General features: G+C 42.7%; 1 protein-coding gene across 6 annotated transcripts in view; it reads right to left on the bottom strand.

Moving 5' to 3' along the window:
- Nucleotides 1-1018: 1018 nt before the first annotated feature.
- tp63 (tumor protein p63) overlaps nt 1019-22727 on the bottom strand; it is a 42657-nt gene continuing 20948 nt past the window's right edge. For 2 of the 6 annotated variants that reach the window (XM_084065886.1, XM_084065882.1), the window contains 11 exons: nt 18018-18275; nt 8999-9185; nt 8769-8884; nt 7859-7968; nt 7611-7747; nt 7292-7374; nt 7052-7176; nt 3946-4091; nt 3350-3491; nt 3034-3127; nt 1019-2810 (listed from right to left, as the gene is read on the bottom strand). In XM_084065886.1, the coding sequence (XP_083922012.1) occupies nt 2514-2810; nt 3034-3127; nt 3350-3491; nt 3946-4091; nt 7052-7176; nt 7292-7374; nt 7611-7747; nt 7859-7968; nt 8769-8884; nt 8999-9185; nt 18018-18275 (1695 nt within the window). In that variant the 3' untranslated portion in view covers nt 1019-2513. The remainder of the gene's footprint in view (nt 2811-3033; nt 3128-3349; nt 3492-3945; nt 4092-7051; nt 7177-7291; nt 7375-7610; nt 7748-7858; nt 7969-8768; nt 8885-8998; nt 9186-18017; nt 18276-22727) is intronic. The other 4 variants (XM_084065887.1, XM_084065883.1, XM_084065884.1 and 1 more) reach the window with 3 other exon arrangements.

Below are 22727 nucleotides of genomic sequence, written 5' to 3' on the forward strand. Positions count from 1 at the left end.
AGGAGTTACCTCGGTTACCATGGCGTGTGTTACCTGAGGAGGGAACCAGGAATGGAGAATAGAGCATGGGAGTTGAGTGAGGAGAAGCAGAGTAAATAACCATCTTATTGTTTCCTGAACATACGCTGTACCAGCTCCAAATTAAAAAAAAATATATATATGAAAAAAAAGAAGTATAGTACCAGTGTGAGACAAGAGGAGAATTAACAACAAAAGGTCAGTTGAGCATACGATGGCTGGTGAACAGTAAATTACCTGGGAATGCACTCCCCATAACTCTCAGAGATGCCTCCACCCTCCAAACAGAGCACATCGATGAGTATTAGCTTTGGTACTTGGCTGGACTTGGACCCGCTTGCCCACGCCACCTCCACTTTTATACACCTTTCTTTAGTGTGTAAAAGTGTAGTTTCTTAGTCTTCAAAACATGCTTCAGAGTGAAGTAGCAGGAACATTTGAACCCACGACCTTTGGATCACATAATGTACAAAAAAAAGTACATTATGAATTCCACTTTAACCTATTTCAAGTATAGTTTAAATGCAGATCTAATAGTGCTCACAACCTCTGCTATTAGAGACATGCATCTTACCAACGTACCACTGTCGTTGTAATTTTGACCATTGTCTTGCATGCTCTTCAGCGAAACTTTATAAACTTGGAAAAAAATAGTCCAAGGTTTGAACTCCCAACCTCTGCTATGAGAGGCATTACGTATCTTACCACTGCACTACTATAGTATTGTCGTCCTTTTCTTACCAAAAAAACACATGTGGTTTTTAGCATTTATGTTTGGTATTTTCTGTGAAGATGTGGTTACAAACACAAATCTGGTATGTAGCCTATGTACAGATTCCAATTATTTTCATCAGGATCAGGATGAAATTAACGTTTGGTCATTTCTGTCAAGGTGTGTTTACAAACACAAATCTGGTAATTACAGACTCCAACTTCTGTTAGTTTGAAATGTGTAAAAGATGGATGTAGACGTGTTTAAAATAACTGTTGGCAAATAGTGTTAACATGCAATACTGTAAGTATGGATATTTATTTTTGATTTATATCAAAAATAGCCAAGGTACAATTGCAACATATATTTACAATACATTGTACAAAAAATATGAAACTGCAGATACATTCTGCTTTTTAACAATGCAGGCTACGTGGAACTAAAACTCGTTGAACATCGACTAGTAAAGGGTACATACATTGTTAATCATATCCATTATTACAAGTATTTGTGCCAATATAAGTAACTGGCGATATTCACATAGTTTTTGTTCGTATTGAAAATCAAGTATTTATTTTGGGAAACCTTCAAAAAGGCAACTATACAACTGTATATACAATCATCTCAAAGGATTTGAGGATCTATCAAATTATCAAAATCAAACCATTACCAAAACAATGTGGTTCATAAAAATAAAATAAAAACTTGTGCCAGGCATCCATTGCAGCAGTGATATTTGCACAGTGGTAGAACAAGCAGGCAGTGAAAAGAACAGCAGAGAGGCAGGCAGTCGCTGTATGACCACTGTAACAACACTGAACGAAGAGTATAACGTTGCTGTCGGGCAGAAACCTATCTCCATATTTTAACTTTGTGTTTTTTCGTAAATTAATGTGGTCATACTACAGCGTCACACAAAAGCAGATCTAAAAGCTAGTTGAAGAGCTTGTAGATCTGCTACTTTTGCTATTTTTGAATCCTGAAAAGTAACAGTTTTGGACATAAAAGGTTTCCACCCGACAGAGACGATAAGCCAAAAATACCTCATGATGTGATACCAATGTCTGGTGATGGATTGGCCAACAACAGCAGATACAAAAGACAAGTAAACAGAAAAGTACAGCATCACCCATCAATCGGCATAACACTTTTCTCTCTCTTTTTTTTCTATTTAGAAACTTTAAGTTTCTGCACAGAACAGCAACAATAACCAAAATAACACTTTTCTCTGAAATGAAAGTTATACAATCAATTTTGGCTTGTGCCAAAAACAAAAAACAAAAATAAAAATCAGTGTACAAGACTACATCGTACAGCCGTAAAAGTGGGCAGTACACAGTCTTAAAACAGAAATACACCGTTGCTATGGCCCGTAGCAGAAATAAACCCCTCTTACACAAGTTTTCATTTCCAGTCATGATTTAACATTGGAATGGATCATGAACACTTAAGGGGAAAAAACAAAAAAAAGCTCAAAGAGAACTTAAAAAAATCTCTGCATTTCTTAAGTGCTCTCAAGAAATTTGAACATGATAAAAAAAGGCACTTTTTTTTCCTCAAACACCATTTACTTTGTGGCTATCATGACGAAAACAGAAAGGTTGTAAAATAAGTGCATTTATTTGTTTGGAAAATGTATTTTGCTTTTATTTATTTTTATGTAATGTTCCAACGGAGTGGCGTGGCATTGTGGATGTTGGCGAAGATGTTTTTGACACCGGTGAGTCAGGGACAGAAGGTGTGTGTGGGGGGGGGGGGGGGGGGGGTCATGCCTGCCATTGTCCTACTCCCCCTCCTCTTTGATGCGTTGCTGTTTGTTGCGTCGAGAGTCGAGGTCGAAGGAGAAGTCAGACCAGTCGTCGCGCGGCGGGAAGGAGATGGTCTGGCGCAGCGTGAAGCGCACAGCGTCGATGACCCGCTCGCCACGGGCCTCCGAGGAGCCCATGCTGAGAGAGGAGCCGCCGCTGGTGGTGCGCAGGATGTGGGGGGGCGGGGAGAAGTCCATAGTCTGCCGATGCTCCATGATGCCCTTCCAGATGATGTGCTGGAACTCCATGGGGATCTTCAGACGGGACAGATCCTGCGGGACGGAATGTGTGTTTAGGAAAATAATATAAGGGGACAGAATATAGAACAATAAGCTCCTTCTAATGCCTAATGTATGCTACATCGTAAGACTGCGATGCGGACCAAACATTGCAAATCTATCTAAAGCGTTGTGACCATTTATTTGCTGTGTGACATGACAAGTATAAATCAGCCTTAAACCTAGAAAGAAATTGTTCAAATGAAAAAAAACTCACCTCCAAATTGTAGTTCTCAATCTGGTAGATGTTAGTTATGCCCTGTGCTGTGAAGTAGTCCAAGCAGGCTGCACAGCCCAGCCGTAGAAGGAAGCTGCAACAGGGAATTAGGGGGAAAAATAGTTGAAAACAGATGCAAGTGCCAAAACTATTATTGTATAAATATGCAGATTATTAAGCTGTTTTTATACTATGTACTAAATGTGAGGAAAGGAGACTTCTAATTAAGAGTCATTGTGCTATAGCAGTGAACTGTGGCAAAAGGAAATGTACTTCTAGCAGGAGAGCCCCCCTCCCCACCGGTGTGGTCAGGTACCTGGAGATGCTGCTGTCCATGGGGTATGGAGGAGGGGGAGTGCAATGGGAAGGTACCATGGGAAGCTGGGGCTGCAGTGCATGTGTGGGGCTCAGTGAACTCATGTCGGCGTTCATGGGGATGTGTCCCATCATGGGAGTCACTGGAGGAAACACAGGCAGCCACCATGAGCATTTAGTTTTTTGTTTTTAATTTTCTCTGGAGATGACGTTAACTCCAACACAAACATTAGGGGCTGGTGGATTCGGGGAGGGGGAAGGGGGCATATACTCTCTCTTATATACTCTCAACATGACAGATCAATGCATCATAAAAGGGGGCCTGCGGGCCCACAAAAAGAGTTAAGTCTCACAGGGATCAGATTCTGTTGTTTTCTTTTTTCTTTTTTTTTTAAGGAGAGGAAGCGGCCTGTCACAGTGCAGAGAAGTGTACAGGTCCCTTGTGCCTGCCCAGGCAGGCTCTCCTCCTGATATCATGCAACAGCTCCCTCGGGGGGAGGTGAAAAGGCTGGTGGCGAGGTTGAGAGAGGGGTTTGATAGTAAATACGGCCTGGGACAGACATTTGGGAAAGCGAAACAAAGGGGGGGCACACTTACTGTCAGTCAGGCCGCCGGACATGCCTGATGGAGTCAGCGTGTTGCGCTGCTGGGGGTTGATGAGCTGGCTGACGGAGGGCAGTTTGTTGACTTTTCCGTGAGTCGGAGAGACGGAGCCGTAGGAGGGTTGAGACGGCATGGAGTTCCTGGGGAAGGGAGAGGGGATGACACAAGGGGCTCGTTATGTTCATCTGACCCTATCTGATCACAATATTTTAGCAGGCATGTTAGTCGCACTGTCGACTTGTCATGGAAAAAAAGTATTATACTGATAGCATAATGAGAGTAGTGTTGCATGGCATCACTCTATATCATTTGTTGGTCTTGTCTTTGTACAGGAAGCCCATAAGAAAAGTAGGTTATAGTTTAGGGTCCTTGGAAGTAAAAAACAAAACAAAGAAAGTACAGAGTGTGTTTGTGTATAGTGACAATGAAACAGAATAAGAGAGAAGGCAAAGCAGAGTTTCAAGTTCAAGCAGAAACAAAAACATTTATTGGTTCTGACAGACGGAAAAAACAGCCACAGAAAATAAAGTAATCTGTTTCAAACAGAATGGTCACAGGGGCGAAAAGTGACAGAACTCTGCTTTACACATAATCTGACGGACTGTATATCTGCAATACCCTTTGTTGAAAGACACTTTTATTGAGAAGTTACATGTAATTCAAAAAAACAACACTCAAAACTGTCCTGCAGTGACTTTAAAAAACATGACCAGCATTAGCAAAGTTATCTTCATTTTAGTCTCTTTATCCTCCCTCCCAAGATAACCAAATATTTGAGTCCAGCTCTGATAATATAGCCCAAGCTAAATGCATACGTAGACTTGAATAAGCTTAGTAAGTCAAGTAACAGAAAATAAAATAGAAACACTAGAGCTTGGTTCCTGACCAACTTCAACCAAGTGGTGAAGAAGTCAGTTGAGATGCAGTTACTGTACACACAGTCTTTATGCAATGCTCGAATGACATGTTCATAAAAATAAAACGGGGATTTCCCCACATGACGCTGTACACTTCTCTGTGGTTCCTCGAGAATGTAACGTCATTGCAAATAGGCTACCCTTAACAGAAGATGATTTTCTGAGAATCTGCATGCAAAAAATAAACAAACAACATCACTGATAAAAGCATTACCAGTTAACTTTAAGGACCCTCCACTTCTAGGCCCTAGTGTAGGTCTGCATAAGCATACAGTAGGCCTGTGCAAAGGGAAGCCTTGTACTGTACTGTACGGCTGGTAACCTACACGTTGCACCATGACCAGATGCACTTTGCACCAGAGGTTCGAGTCCACAATCTTGTAGCAGCAACTGAACATTGTTCATGGAACTCTACTAGTGTCAATAGAGGCACATCCTCAGTGCACCGTCCCAGCACCCCGGGAAAGAGAAAAAGGGGAGGAGCAGGGAAAAGAGGAGGCGAAGGAGAAAGTCCGTGTGACTGGGAGAGGAGGTGGAAGAGGAGGAGGAATGTGAGGCAGACGTTCAGGAGGAACTGTAGCGCCGCCTCTGCTCTCCTGCAGGCTCCAGGAGCTGGCTACCAAGACGGGCTTTAAGCAGACTGCAGAGAGGAACCAGAAAGAAGAGAGAGAGAGAGAGAGAGAGAGCAGAAATAAGGGCTCACTGAAGGAGAAAGAGGACACATGCAGCAGTGGAAAAGAAGAGGCAGGCAGAGCAGAGAATCACCCTTTAAGTGACGGGAAAGGAGAAGAGTTTGTGCAGAATGATCTGTGTGAGAGGCAGGGTAAGGGGGTTTTAATCGCCAAATTCAGCGCTAAGTGAAACGATAATAGCCAAATATGATGACTCAAGCCTATATCCTAACCTGCACTAATATCACTCACCAGAAGATGGCACTATTTGCCAACATATTAATATAATTGAATATTATAGTTGAATCACATTGAAATGTTCAGCATGCTTTCATAGTGTTTAGGGTCTAATGAAGTAGTAATTACGTTGGTAAAGTCTGAAGTAGAAGCAGAGATTAAGAATACAGAGGTCAATATGATGGGCACACAGCATGCAAATAAAGCAGAGTGTAGAGAATAAAAAAAGATGTGAAAATAATTAAGTAAAGCAAATGCTGGAGTAGAGTAGGGTAGCGCTGTAGGTTATAAAGATATTCTGAAGAGAATATTCAGTGAACCAAGAGATGCAATGTTGCTGTTTATTAAGTATGATAAATACTTAAGGTTCTGATAGAAAGCAACAGATAGCCTGTACATTCAAATAAAAATCAAAAAGGATTACCTCACTGTCTGGCGGTCTGCCAGTTTTTTAATGGGAAACTATAACATAAGCAATAATTATGGGGCCATCATGGGGCCGTCAAACTATCATTTACTTGCATCTACCCTTTTCCATGGCTCATGGTGAATGGGCGTGGACAAGGTAAAATGTGTGTGAATGTGTGTGTCTGAGACAGTTTTAATTACACTCGAGCCAATAGGAGACGGAGGCAGGGATTTTGTGACTGGTGCTGTTGTGCAAACCTGGCAAAGCACCCAAAGGCGTTACCATCAATCTTTGGGAGCTTCTCCTAAACAAAGCGTAGCCAGGTACATTTGTCACGATTCATCAAACTTGGCTCATATCCCATGAGAGAGCAGAAGGGGAAAAAACTGTGCAAAGTTCACCCTCTAAGGCACAAGCGTGACGCAAATTCCAGATTCAACTTGTGAAATATTAAATCAAGAAATCCTTGAAAAAAAAAAAAATCTCAATCTTGGAGTGTAATTATAGTCTTGCTATGCAAAACTGCTAAAGCAGCAGCTTTATTCAAAGACATATTATGCAGAGACATGTTTTGCAATGCATAACCATTACCAGCACAACACAACTTTCCAGCAACAATTTCATCTTATGAGCTACAACACTCCAAAACACATCTAATTAAGCACATTTTGTTTGATTGCTCACTTCGCCAATCAGAATGCAAACAACATTGCAAACATTGAAACGGTTAGTAAATTAGCTGTAAGGTGGTTACAGCAACAATTGATGGCATTCAAATGTGAGGGTGGATTTTAATGAAGATATTCCATGCTGTGACTGGCAGAACAAAGGTGCACTTGCTCAAGGCTACTAGCACTGGTACTCACTGTTTTTGTAGGAGATTCTGCTGCTGCTGCCTGTACGACTCGATAGTGTGCTGGGGCAGAAACTGCATGAGCTCCAGAGATTCCTTGATTTTCACCAAAATCTCATATATTTCACGACCTTTAATCTACAAGAGGTTAAAGAGAGAGAAGTGTCAGTCTGTGGCTCAAGCACTATGAAACTGTAATGGGGTTCAAACAATTCCCTGACGAACTCCCCGGGATACATAGGTGTAAACCTACAGGCAAACAAAAGACTTCCTCGTCTGTGGATCTTCTCTTCTTGATGGAGGACATCTGAATGCCATGGGACACCTGGCGAAAGGCTGTGGAGGATAGAAGTACGATCAGTACCCTGTGACGGCCTTCAGAAGAAGGTAGCCTCAGCAAGAGAGCAACTGGGGTGGAAAAAAAGCACAGAATAGGCGATAGCGTGTAGGAAGGCGAGGAGGGTGTGCAAGCAGTGTGCAAGTGTCTCAAGTGTGTTAGTCCTTTGTAATCAGAAGCGCCTTGGATGAGACCCATGAGCATGTCAGCCCTTCACCAGCCCCGCGCTACTTACGGCGTTTCGTACCCTCAGTGCTCTTTGTGACGTCTGTTACGTTTTGCTTGCGGATGCTGTCCTCGTCGGCCTTGCGGTCCCGCCCCGGACAAGCGCAGATCCTGGCCTCGAAGCAGCGGCGACCTAGCACCTGGCCACTGGAGGGGAGACAAGAGAGACAGGAGCAAGAACAGTGGTCAGAAACAAACTTCTCCACTTAACAGGAAGGCGACAAGAGGCTACTACTGAAGACTGAAGTCATTTCTTACTCTCTGTTTTCCAGAGTGACGATGATGAGGATGGGGCGTCTGTTCATTCCGCCCACGCAGCTTGAGTTGCACATGAAGTTGTACAAGATCGTAGTGAACTCTGTGCCCACCTGAAAGAGGAGTATGACATCATCACTCTGCGACAACGGATACATATTGAAGAAATCATATACATTATTTTATCAGATCTAGGTACAGAAAACAGTACGGAAATGTATCTATGATTTACTTTATCATCATTAAATAGATTTGTGGTAATGATTTCATGCACATTTGGGTTTTAGTCATCAAGAAATCATGAGTGGACCATCTTCACTGCTCACTGTACAACTGTGTAATAGTGTTTTTGAGGCAATCTTGGCCAGCTGGGTGTGGCTGCTTTGGAAGGCAGGTGAAACAACGGAATGTGAAATAAAAGTTTACAGATATCACTGTAGACATGAACAGGTATTTGGTTTTGCTAAGAAATCTTACTTTCTACACACAACCGTAACGTTGCTGTTCAGGTGAGGGACATTCAAATGTCAAATTCAATCCCAACACCACTTAAAATTCAATGTCACAAATTGCCGTATGACCCGCATGGTGGAGCAACACCTGAAGCTGCAAAATTGAAGTGAGTGAAAAAGTCAGGGCCATTTCCTTTTAAGGGTTGACAGAGACGTAGCTAGAGGCAGTGTCATGGTGTAATCCTATTGAGAAACATTTGCTGGCTGTGAGGATCGAGTTAGTGAGGGAGAGGTGTGTGTTTGTGTGTGTGTGTGTGTATGGGGGGAGGCAGGATCAGAGAAGTCAAGAAGAAGCCTGTTAACGCTGTGTCTGTCACAGTCAGTGGTGAGGTGGTGAGATGGCGTTGACAGTGGGATGGAAACAGGCTTTCTGCAGGCACTGTGGGGAGGGGGCCACTCACCTGGGGGGGCTCATAGGGCACCAGGACGCTCTGGCGGCCTGTGATGGCGTCCTCCACATACTGAGCGTGGCTGTTGCCCTCCACACGAATCAGATGGCTCGGAGGGGCGATTTGGCCTGCAAGCAAGATTATATCATATAAAAAAGTGCATAAGAAGCTATGTGGTGAACAAAAACAATTGTTCAACCGATGACTGATGTTTAGTTACTTTTTTTGTATCGAGTACTGACCGTCGTTGAACTCGCGACTGAGTTCATGGTTTGGGCAGCGTTTGACCACCTCTGTGACGTGCTCTGCCTTCTTGTAAACAGGCATGGCCCGGATAACAGCGCCCCCCGGCGGGTTGGTTTGGACTTTGATCTGAATGGGACAGGTCTTGGCGATCTGACAGTAGAGTTTCTTTAACTCTGTGGAGTACTGTGGACAAAGAGAAAAACAGAAGAGTCGTTAGATAAAGCCTTTACATGAATAGATCAGTTTCGATTTAGACAATAAATCAAGGTTAAAAAGGAAGGAAAACGCCACAAGGTAAAAAATACCACAAGGAAAGTACCACAATAACTGAACTGATATTTATCAATACAGCTCGCTGCATTAGTCTAGCCATCAAAACAAAGTTAGCCTGCATTTAGAAGAGGCTCAATTGATCCTTGCAACACCTGTTGCCTGGACCATGCACTTCTGTTTTCTCCCTGAGGCAAGCAAGGGTTAAAAGAAAGACTGTGATTATGACCCACACACACACACACACACACACACACACACACACACAGACACACAGACACACACACACACACACACACACACACACACACACACACACACACACACACACACGAGAAGGGTTGTGTATTGGGCAAACCTCTCTCGCATAGTGAGCCTCTGGGACTTCCGAGGAGAGTCGTAAAAAACACCCCTCAAGGAGCAATTAAAACAGGGACATGGGTTTCATCTACATGGGGTGGAGCGCCCTGTTCAACGTTTTGATGACCGCTATCTTGAGATCATCAAGATAATATTATATGTCACATGGAGCTCTCACTACATTGTGGGCCAGGGTGGAAATGGACTGACCGCAGCAATGAGTCAATCCTCTTAGGACAGGTTTAAAGCCATCACAGAACATGAATTATCATTGCAAGACAGGCTAGATTCACTTACCCCCCTGCGCACACACACACACACTTTATAGCCAAAAGTGATGGTTGCTTAACACAACCTGGCTCGCATTCAAGCTTTCAAAGGCATTATTGATAATGGATGTGTTTTTTTTGCTGGCACTGTAAGCTTGGATAACCAGAAAGCCGCCAAAATAAAGGAGAGAATTGTTTCTAATAGGCAGGACGCAACTGTGTCAACAAACCATTCAAATCAGTGCTGTGTAAGCAGCAGATTCAAATCCACTGTGCGGAGAGGACATGGGGGTGGAGTAGGAGGAGGAGGCGGGGTGGGTGGCAGGGGGGACCAACACAGGGAAAATTTTCCCTGTCAGGTTCATTTTCTGCGGGAAGAGAAGTATTCTGAGAACATTGTGAAAGCCGCTCGGGGCGGTGTTCTAGAACAATGGCACATAAAATTCCATCTCTATTAAGTTTTGTTCCAAATGAAAGGGAGCACATCCCAGCACCTGTCTGTGTTGACTTTTAATATTACACAAGCTTGGCAGGGACGCGAGCGCTCCATTCCCCAGGCACAAACCTTTCCTTTCATCACGACAAACTCCAAACAGTGCCTTCTCATGTCTCTCTCCTGTATATAAATATAAATATATATATATATATATATATATATATATATACACACATTCTCCTGCTGTTTCTATGTTCATGTTTCACCGTCCAGAAGTTGGGTTCCATTAATAAAAGTCTGGTTATTAATAATCCTGAAGTAGGATCCTTTCCTCAAGTGACCTCATTACTAAATGTACAGTGTATGAGCACAGCAGGGACACAGCACCGTTCGAGTGCTGGAACTGACATAAACCTTTTGTATGAATTTACAGTATTGAGGAAATTAAAGAAAGATCCCAGCTTTTGAATGTTCAGTTATAGCTTTATGATGTTTACTTTAGTCTAAGTCTTTTTTATTGCCTCTGGCTGTACCCATCATGTGTTTAATGCTTGCTGCTATGAAACCTTACTTTCAATAAAGGTCAATAAAGGTCTAATAAATGTCTGTCTATCTATCTATCCATCCATCTATTTTTCTACCTACCAACCTACCATCCCCGCTAGTCTCTCATACAAGCCGATATACAAATTAGGTCAAATTCAGCTCGGGGACACGTGTGTCAACATGATGGCTGAACAATACCTCGCTTCCAAATCAAAGTGGCTTGTCAAAAGGTCTCCTTTATCGAAATTTAAAAAAGCACACAAGATGAATGGTCGTAGTTGTCGCCTCGCTCCCAACCTGATACTCCCTGTACGCCCCTGTCAATCAGCTAAATGAGGTGGGGAAGCCAAGCAGAGAGACATGGAAGAGAGAGAGAGAGAGTGAAGAGAGAGATGAAGAGTGTGTATAGTGTTTTGAATAATTGCAGGACTATATTTTGTTTAGCTGAAGGCCAAAGCAGCAGAACAGCAGTGTCAACTTCAAGATAAAGTGAGACAGGTTAAAGGGAGAGAAATACAGTTTGCAGGGATTGAACACTTCCAATGAATGCACACACAAATGCATGTATGCAAGCATACATGCTCTCACATATGCAAGCATACATGCTCTCACACACACACACACACACACACACACACACACACACACACACACACACACACACACACACACACACACACACACACACACACACACACACACACACACACGTAAACATGCACGCACTCAAACACAAAATCCAGGGAGCCTGTTCTAGCCCTCGGGCTACAAACTTTGGAAAACACAAATATGTGCTTGTGGTGGTGTGTTTGCTCAGCAGTGAGAGCTGGAGCTTGGCGACTGCTGAAAGCGGCACATGGCTAAAGCCAACACGGTGCAGGGTGGAGGGGCAGCCAGTTGACTGATGGGATTCAGTGGCTCACACAGGGCGCGGTGCTCAGGTGTTAACATGTAATTATGAGCCATTCATTGGTCACAATGTGAATTACACAGTCAGAGAGTACACACACACACACATTACAGGGCTGCTTAATCACATTTGTTTAAAAAAAAGCTTCTGTTTGGAAGACTGCAAGCATGACACATTCTTCAACAGCCAAACGTGGCAATAAGAAGGAAGCTAGTGATCTATATAGGCTGTTTTCTTTCGTTTTGTTTGTTTCTTTGCCTAAGGAGAGAGCCTAAAAAAACAATGTGTTTTTGCGCCTATTTAAAATTAGATAGTTGAGAGACAGCTAATTCAACCCTATATGTCGGTTAGCTGTAAATGCGGGTCCAGATGTGGGTTTTAATCCCCTACAGTATCTCTACTCTCACTGAGAGTAAAATCAAAACATAAAGCAAAATCCAGGCTGTTATTTAGCTCTGTCCGAGTGTGTACATTTTTACACTTGTTTAAAATAATTAAATTAGCACTCATTAGCGCTCACAGCCTATTTTCACAGATTTACAATTAGGAAGCATGCTGTATGATGGAACCATAATCACACTGCACATATTACATACATGTGCAGTTCGGGGGGTCATGCACAGTGTTGCATGTGTGTGCATTCACTTTCTTCCACACAAGACGCTTTTGAACAGAGGAATACACACTTCCACAGCGATGCAGGTCGAGACAGGCCCACAGCTGTAGCGTTCCTCTCTCCCTGACAAGCGCTGCGGGCGCATGCAGGAGTCAAGTCCTGACAAACACAGACCCTTAAACAAGCACTGTTTGGCGCCTCTGGTCTTGTCTTCTTCATACCTGACATGTCCTATCTTGCCCCAAGCTTCTCCTCAACCTGTTTAATTCAACAAAAATGCAAAGGAGTTTTTTTTTCATCTTCCCCTCCCTACCTTTTTTCTCCAGAAGTGAGGAAAAACACCTGCTTCTTAAAGATGTATAACACAGAAGCATATAGGACGCTATCTGATATCGATATCAATCCGTCTCATCCCTGACGTTATGAGAAGTAGAGCCCGACCGATGCCACATTTATGGGTCTGATGCTGATCCTGATTTTGGATTCCTAGACCACCGATAACAGATGTTTTAACTAATATTTTAAAAAGAAAAAAAGTGCACAATTCTGTGCAATCAATTTGATTGTACATTATACAACTTACATTGATTGATTAATTGAATACATTAGTAGTCAGAAATGTAAACAGCACGTGATAAAACATTAAAGCTAAAAGAAAAAGTAAAGCTAAATCTAACAGAAAAAAGTATTGGGGACTTATTTCCATTGTGGTCCTATATATAATGTACTACTTATTTTATTTTGTATTATTAAAGAGATGATATCGTCTTCTTAATTGCCGCCAAAAAAAGTAAAATAATGTCCAACTGATATATTTGTTGGGCTCTAGATCATAATCATAAATAAACTGTGAAATAGTATTATTTTCTGTTTCTGATGGAGACTGGGATTAAATTACATGTGAAGATTGGATCCCTCGCTGACAGCTTTTGTGTAATTATTCTGGTTTTCCCCTCTACTCTTCCCAAATGCCTTAAGCAGTGCCAAACTGTGTTTTTTATCTTCCTTTTTCTTTTACTCAAAAATACACTTCCCACAACTCTGTTTGGGCTTTTTAATCGCAACACAACACACAACAAATTACTTTTTGTTTTGGTTAGTGTGAGGATCCAAGAAATGGTGATCTGGTGACAGATTAATGACTCTCTTTTGTATTTATGCAACTAATTATCATTTCATTTTTTGGGTCACTGGTGTCAGTACTGTTGCATATCAGACTGTAAGTACGGTAAGCCTGATTTTCTTTTGTAAAAAGCAAAAAAAATTGATTACAAGGAAAAACATCTTGAGAATGGATTTGTCTCGGTCCATTATTGAGAAATCACATCTGTATCATCAAAATCTTTGACCCTTGTTTCTTTCTTTTTTTACAGAAAAATCTCCCATCTATTTTTTTCCCCTCAGCTGTAGGTTTTAGGGCTTGTGTCTCTGAGACGGGCGTGTCGTGACAAGCTTCTTGACACAAACAAGTCTCGGCTCCATCTTGTGAGGCGTGGGACGGGCCCGCAGATGTTCCAGGGGCAAGCTGCGTCTTGCCGCCTTTCGCTGGAACACTCTTCTCTTTGAGCTGTTTCGCAGGGTACCTCCTCCTCCCGCGGCGCAATGTGAGACGCAGCCATCGAGCTTAACTCTCTCTCTCTCAAAAAAAAAGGAAAAAAGACAAGAGCTCGCCCGAGAGCACAGGGTTCAGGAAAGAGGCACACAGTATTTACACAAGTATTATCTACAGGCCCTCAATCCATTACTGTAATCCCCCTAGCTCTGCAGAGTCCCAGCGATAGCCCAAACCATGACATTCCTCTCTTTTGAGCACTACCTGGTGGCAGCTAATATACAAGGCAAACACAAGCTCTTTTTAGCCTCACAATGGTAGCATCAGTAGCCAACAATAGTTGCCTCATTTGCGACACACCATCAATTTAGTCAAGCAAAGAAGCAGAAGAAAAAAAAACACATCCAACCCACACAGACACTATTCATTTGCTAGGGCTGTGCACTTTAAACAAACAATTAAGGTTTGAGTGCTATGGCCAACCGCATGAATGAGAGACACACTGCGGGGGCCATTCTGGGAAATGTTGACGCGTTATGCTTCTGTGTGCGTGTGTGTCACAGGCGTCCTAGACAGGAAGAGGTTAAGGTGTGGGCTTGGGATTAAGGTGTGTCTTCACAAGAACAGTCATCAAACAGCACAGTACACAGTCCACTAAGTCCCAGTGGAAGATCCCACAGCCCTTCAAAAGGGGGGGGCTTTAGCAGATCTATTGGCAGAGTAAAGCTGTGGCGGTGACATCTTCTGTGGCACGCTGCCATCAGGCCATCAGTCCAGCGGTTGAGCTATTCTGTTGAGCTTATGGGGAGATTTGCAGCAGATCTCCTGAGATCAGACGAAGGAGTCTCTGTCAGTTGGAGGTAAAGCGCCATTATCATGATTCTCTCTAATTAAAGCACCTACTGCGGAGACTACTAAAAAAAAACTCTCTCTCTGAGCACCATTATGGAGATCATGATCATAACAAACATTATGCTTGTTATGCATTATGAAAGACAGGTATCCCAGTTGTAAGTGCTCAGCTTTGGTCAGGTTCAAAAGTCATTCAAGACCATTGGAGCCATGTGCACATTTTGAATATCACAAAAACAACTTGGCCAGCTTTACTTTTAGAAGTGGGATTCAGTTTTGAAAAATACCATGCAAACAATATTTTCTTTGTGGGTTTAAATGGGCGATTTAAAGTTTACACACTCCACAATAATGACAAAATAGGCATCAATCAAATTTCCTTGTGATGTCAGACCATTCAAAGCAGTCTTGCATCATGTGTTATGACTGCGCCGTACGCTGGACGGTTACGCTACGTGTGTTTATGATGATGAGCCTTGAACCAGAGGCTTGTCCACGGGGAGTGGCACTCACACCCCACACTCTACTACCTCCACACAATTGCACATCAGACAGACACTTTTGTTTTTAGACCGTGAAAATGAGAGGGATGAGCGTCGCAGTGTGGGAATTGGGTGAATGTCACAATCCCACAGTCAGTGTGGCCAATGGCGAACATGGCGAGATCGCCGAAATACTCAGAGTTCCGCCTGTTTACTCAAGAGCCACAGTGCATTAGCGCTGAAATTGATGCAATAAGCCCACAGGTTTTTCAACACTCCTTTCTGCCAAATTTCAGATTCAAGGCTTATGTGGATTGTCAAAAATATATGTGCAACTCCTGATGTGAGAGACATCTAGTCAGATTTGAATGACATTGGCATTATTAAATAAAAGGTTTATTTATTTCAATTTAAAAAAAATATGGGAAGGGGTATGCTTTATTTAGAGAGCATTGTAGAGAGATGGGAAGCCTAGGAAAAAGAGGGGTGCCACGCGAGACTTGACGGGAGTTGGATTTGAAATCGGGTTCTCACGAAACACTAGGAGCATACGGTCAGAGCAACTGGCTGAGCCACCAGGAACCCAACATTATTTCTAAACACTAGCTGACATTTGACCATATTTAATGGCAGAGAATTTACTGCAAAGTTAAGAAAAAGAAAACAACTCATCACAAAAATTGTCAAAATGTCAATTACAACTCCATCTGGCGGTGACACATGCACCGCCAATTAACTTTGGTGACCGCTAGGGCGCACTGGCTTCTGGTAATAATGGCATCTGTCATTAACGTGTTTGAGTGCTGTACTGTGACTATCTGCAGTGCTGCGTCTGTTCACAGCAGTGCAGCGTACACAAATACACAAACCAAGCAGGTGGGGCTCTGACGCAACAGCTGTCCTTTAGTCCCCATCATCCCTAATGACAGAGCAAGCTGAGCCGGTTGTGTAGGTTTTACTGAACCATCACATGGTGACATATAGCTGCACAGGCCTTCACAACACCTGGACTAACTGTTTATGCCTGTTTACCTCTGTCATCAACAAGACACCAGTGAACTCTGCTCAGCAGGTTGCTGGTAAACTGATACAAGGCCAGCATATGGTAGTCATACCAGAAAGTCAGGATATCAGTATATTTAAAATGTCATAAATTACTTTCGACCGTTAACCCAGTGGCAAAGAAAGACCCAAGATTGTACTAAATTCTCTGCAAATAAACCGTGGGAAACCTATACTTTTGTTAGGAATGTAGAGCATGCACATCAAGTCTGGTGATCAGGTGCAGCACAAACAGAAGCTCAACATAAAAATACAAATAAAGTCCACAAACTGTTGTTAGCTCCTACTGTTAATTGCAGATAAACGTCTCCATCCCCTAAGGATCTTCATCAGGATATGAATCCCTGGGGATCGAAACGTTGATCTACAATAAACAGCGGTGTGTGGACTCCATTTCTATTTTTAAATCTGTACTTTTGAACATTTAGTAGGCTATAGCTGAAAATGACAGATACTGTAGCAAGATCATCCTGTGATGTCCATCTTCTTTCAGCATATCAGATGTAATGTGTGGGGCGTAAAGAGAAATGCCTGAGGTTTTGTCTTGATCTGAAGTCTCACATCTTAAGTGCCATTTTTTCCTTACCAGATGTCATTGTGCAACTTTAGTCTTTTCATACAGTCAGCGTGCATCCCAAATATGCCTGAAGCATAGATCACCTAGATAAGGATCTCATGGTTCTGAGATGTAGTATGTTGCTCTAACCTTAGCCCTGGCAAATCACAGCATTAAACGATGACCTGTTATGATACAGCTGGCCCATAAATTTAAATTCTATGGCTCCATATTAATATGAACAATATACCCTGAGGGGCAACTGTATGTGCATATATGCTTGGCCAAAGTTCAATGAAAACGCATGTAATCAGACCTAGGTGACATGGCAATACTTCATGGTTGTTTTGCCCTACTTAGGTGATTGGTTTATTACATGCAAGTGCTAGAAATAAGAGTGCATGGGAGGGTTTCAAAGTCAAGTCATCTATATAATTGACAACTTACCTGAAATTATTTCAAATGTCCAAGAGCAAAGAAATGTTAACAAAATGGTACTCCCTACAATTTAAAAAGTGCCATGAATTACTTTCCAATGATATTTGAATATATCAGTAGAAAACAAACATAATGAAATCAGCTTGTGAAATCAAAGTGTTGCTTCTAAAGGGTGCAGGACAGAGTCAGTGTTGTGTGGTTGTGTTGTAGTCTAATTCTATAACAATAATACAAAACTAACAATAAACACAATACACAACCTGAACAACCTACACTTTGCACAAGACAACAGGTGCCTTATTCCCTTAAGTATTATCCTTGTGGAATTAAACAATAGGCTTTCTTGATTAAAGCTGCAATCCATAACATTTATTTGTGAATAACAATGTTAACTACCACAACTGCAGTAGTTGTATTTAATCAACTTGCTCTTCTATTGAGACATTTATATCCTGTGGTTGGGTAGGACTACTACTGGTTGACAAGTGGTAATGCATGAGGGTCAAAACGCAAATTATCCTCTACCCAAAAGGGCTTTCCGTTATGTATCTCAGCAGTAGAAACCGGGCTCGAATCCCGGGTATGACATAAAAGTTATGGATTGCAGCTTTATATAAAACCTACAGTAAAACTGGGATTGGTTCAGTGAATAAATATACATCTTACCGTCCAGGTGGCAGACTTCGCAGTGCTGGACTGCTGGAATGACACATCAAATGTGTGCGTCCCAGCATAGTCTGTGTTTGACGGTATTGCTGGTGAAGGAGAGAGGGCGTCAAAGGTGGAGCTGGGCTGGGCGTAGGGCGATGGGGCAGCCACGTTGTTCTGTGTATGGTCGTTGCTGTAGGGGCTGGTGGAGGTGGACCCCCCGTTTTGGATGCTCTGGTCCATGCTGTTCAGGAGCCCCAGGTTTGTATACTGTGACTGGAGAAAAAAATAAGAGAGGGCATAAATGAACCCATAACATCACAGAGACTGAAGCATGGCTCAATACAAATGTTTTGATTTATGTTTAAACCACTTTCAGGGTCCCTATTTGGGGATTTTTCTAACTTTTTCCAAAATAGCAAAATCTACAAGCCCACGACATAAGCATTGTGAGCTTGTAGATCAGCTATTTTCTATATATATTTGTTGTACGATGAAGTGTAGGGCTTAAGTGGTTAAGATTGTTAATCCATTCTGGCATAGCTTGGATGGATAAATGTACAAAGCTGACAGAGGTTGGTCAACATTTATCTCTACTAGGTTATTTTTTAAATTTCGGAAGCAAAACTGGACATTTAGAGGGGGGGGTTTAGCATGAGGTTAATTACGCTGTGTGTAAATATAACTCTGCTTCAACAATCAAAAAGTAAACACGTTGTGGTTACATGGGGAGGCTGAAAGATGAGATGTTATTGCCAGGAATGGAACTTGAGGATTTTGGGCACTGGCCCAGCACAGCAATTTGGCTTAAATCATAATACCACCTCCATAGATGCCATTCAAATTCTGGCAAGTGAGCATTCATTTTACAGTAGTCTGGACAGAACATTGTGAGCCATTGGCTAACATGCATTTTTTTTTATTACATTCTCCTTTTACTGTAAAGGGCAGCCTGGTAACACTTTCAAAGACAGTGGATGTACAGTTAAGGGGTGTTTTCACCCTAAATCTCAATGAGTTTAGGGACATTTCAGTAGCAAGCTAGCATAGCATGCCAACAAGTGGACGCTAAAGAGTTAAATCTAGGATTAGGAAATGGATTTGTAGGCACATTTGCTAGTCAAATGATTTAACTAAGCGATTTAGCTAAGCTGAGCCAAAGAAAGATACACTAATTGAATAATTGGACATTGATCAGAAAGTTACTCCACATCTGCAGACTCAGCGGAAAGACCTTCAAACGTTTGAGATACTTTCCTTATCGACAGGCTTGCATTTCATCTACTTTGACTGATGGCTCAATCAGCAATAACGAATGAGAATGACTAATAGCTGAATCAGCAATCCCAAATATGCGGTGAAGATGTTATCAACCGTTGAGGCTTTTTGCATTGTTTGTAAAGGTTCATGCTAGGTGATTAGTTACCACCACATAACACATCTCCATGTTAAGTTGAATGTGGTATAAATTGACTCAAAATGAGAGGAGCTAATTATAGGGGAAAAACTTGATGTCAAATAGATGAAAGGTGGAACATGCATTTATCACAGCCATCAAATAGGGTGAAATGTAAATTTAAAAAATGTGTTTTCTGTAAATCAAAACTAATTAAACATTTTCGGCAGTGGCAGAGACTTTGTGGCATGGTGCCAACCCTGAACCAAGCGTGTCTACCCTGCTGAGATCAACCTGATTTGCATTGATTTATCCAGCTGCATATTAATCGTGCATTGAACTTGAGGAACCAGCTTTTCAACCAAGTAGGTGCAGATATATCAAATTCCCTGCTTTACAGTCAATCCCCATCACTCACCAGTCTAGATCCATTTGTTTTTTTGGAGCAAAACCAAAATACAAACATAAACACGTCTTAGCTTAGCGCTTGTTCCCAAAACCCAAACTATCGAAGTACACAGACGGGAGGAATGGAATTAAAATGTCATTAAACAGGATGCGGAGTTCGCCTGAGCTTTAGCCAACCGCTTCCTGCTTGCTGTGCTGGTCCATTCAACTCATTCCATTCCATTTATAAATGGCACATTCCTGGACTAGGTGCCATGGCTCTCGCTCTTTAGACGGTCATTAATCTCTTGAGGGCCTCTTGTTTATTTCAGGCACAGCCGACCACAGCTGCCCGGCTCACACCCATTCACACTGCCAGGTGTTGCTTGTGTGCCAGGTGACCAACAAAATACACACAGCTACGCAAGGAGGCAGGCTACATGCGTGCCTATTACCCAAGTTGGTAAAATGTGAAACGCTAATCCTCCCTTCATCAGACATACATTGACACAGACGCACGCAGGCACAAATCCACACATACAGAGACACACCCACACACACACACACAGCACCTGAGAGAGGTCATTCAAGTCAACCACAGCATACCTCTGCAACAGTGCCACAGGGCGCATCGTTACTCTGTGTTGCTGTTGGATAAGGGTCACTGTGTGTGTGTGCCACAAGTCTGCTTAACCTCCCCGGAAACAATGCCACCAGAGCTTATAAGAGCTTGTCTGGAGAACAATATACTGGGCATGCAGGTGTTGGGAGACAAGTGCTCTGTGAATGGAACACGCACACACACACACGCGCGCACGCACACACGCGCACACACACACACACACACACACACACACACACGTAACTCTACTCAGTGTTAACTCTCTGGCCTCTAGAAGGGAGAAGCTTTCACAAACACACGCTCCCTTACAATGGGGTAATTACAGACAGGAATAATAGAGAGCTTTACACTGGACAGACTATCGAGTTGCCCTCTGTGTCTGATCTCAATACAGAGAGTCTTGGTAAAGTCCTCCTGGTTCAGAAACGTGTGTGTTTTGTGCTTCATGTTTACCTATGCCTATAATAATAATAATTAGTGGCATCTTTTTTCATCAGGTACGCAACACTAAATCATCGCTATTCCCGGGAAAAACTACAATGTGACACAATTTCCTGGTTGGAGAATATTTTCCCGTATGTGGTGAGTCAGCGGCAGTGATATCAGCGACTGATCTCATGGACTGTGTGGCGCAAGATCTTCCTGCTGTCTATTGGATTGGCTGAGAAGCTTAACGGTAGCTTCTCAGCCAATCACAGCAGACACTGCCTACTACCTGATGCTGACATTTTGGAAGGGGGATGTGACAGGGGCATTAATTATCATTGTGAAATTATTAATCTAATAATGAAAAGGCTGATGCCGACCTGGGACCACAAATCATGGATCAAAGTGTCAAGCACAAAAAAGATAAATTGAATGCGTGACATGATTGTCAATGTAAGACCATGGCCCATTCTTCAAGTGTTCAACATGAATTTAGAGATCAAAGATGAAGGATGAACAGCTAAAAGCGTCTGAATGTTTAATTGACTGGAAGCTGGCTATTTACTTTTTACAAAGAGTGTTATGTGGGAGATTCAGGACTTCTCTCAGATTCTTTAAATCAGATCTTATTCCACTATAATATAGCAGCCATTTAATAACCCCTTTAGTCGCTCTTAAAAATTCCTTCTGTTTATAGACAACTCTGTGCTTAGGCCTTTGGGACGTCAGGCTGCTAAACAGAACCACAGTAAATCAGCAGCCTTGACATCCACGACAGCCTTTAATAAAGCTGGTGAAAGGTTTGCACAGTCTGTTCGCGGCCTGCAAGGTTTCTTTGTCCGGGACACATGCTGGAGTAAGCATTTCAGGCCCACAGGAAAGGGACACTGCTGACCTTCAGAGTGATATCCTGCTGATTCCAATGAAGGAATCCTGATTATGCAGAATACATGTCACAGATATTTGAAATGCAAACAGTCGCTCCAATTAAATGGGAATTCTTAATATTGCCATCATACTGCTGAATCATTTTGACAGGGAACACTGGCACAAGTAGTATATTCACACACTTTCTCCATTGCTTTACATTTATTGATGTAATGACCATTTGACAGTCTTGCCCTACTAAGCTTTCAAATGAATGCCAAGAAAAACACAATACTAGATTACTCATTAGACTATTCATTCATTATTTGACCAAATAACACATTTATTTTACCTGTGCTAGCAATACAGGCCCAATTAATCATGCCCGCACTTTGAACTGGCAATAAATGACAAGAACCAGAGAAAGACCTGGCCTAAGGGGTGAAATTGCTCCCATTCCAAGCTCTCTGGTGACCTGCTCTATGTACCCTGGGTCGGCGTAAGAGCGTCTGGAGGTGATGGTGGTGGGGGGGGTGGGGGGCTGTGATGAGTGACCACAGGGGAGGGAGTCATTAAAAGACCCTACTTGGGATGGGGGTTGAGGTGTGGCCGGGTGGGGGTCTATCTACACCTCATACCTGCTGGGGTGGGCAGACCAGGTGATTGCATCTACGTCAACACACCATTAAAGCAATTACGACCCTGGACTAAAACAGCAACGCCTGGACAGCCGCATTCTAATGGCCACTGCCACTGCCGCAACGCTGGGGGGGTACGCAGGGGAACCTGATACCTCACACACTGCAGGGATTGAGGTGGACACCACTTAAAGATACCCCCCTTGCACCCCCCCTGGCTCAACAACTTAAAAGACAGTGACCTGACACACCTGCTATCTGCAACCTGCAATCTGGGAAATCTGTCATAGTTCACTGTGTTTCGATGCAGCATCTGGTATGTGGTAACAACAGCACAAATAAGAGGGACGGCAGGGAGATGCCTGCATAACCACACACAATGCAGGGTTCTG

Source organism: Gymnoscopelus microlampas (genome assembly GCF_963454915.1).
Source record: "Gymnoscopelus microlampas genome assembly, chromosome: 9".
Lineage (NCBI taxonomy): Eukaryota > Metazoa > Chordata > Actinopteri > Myctophiformes > Myctophidae > Gymnoscopelus > Gymnoscopelus microlampas.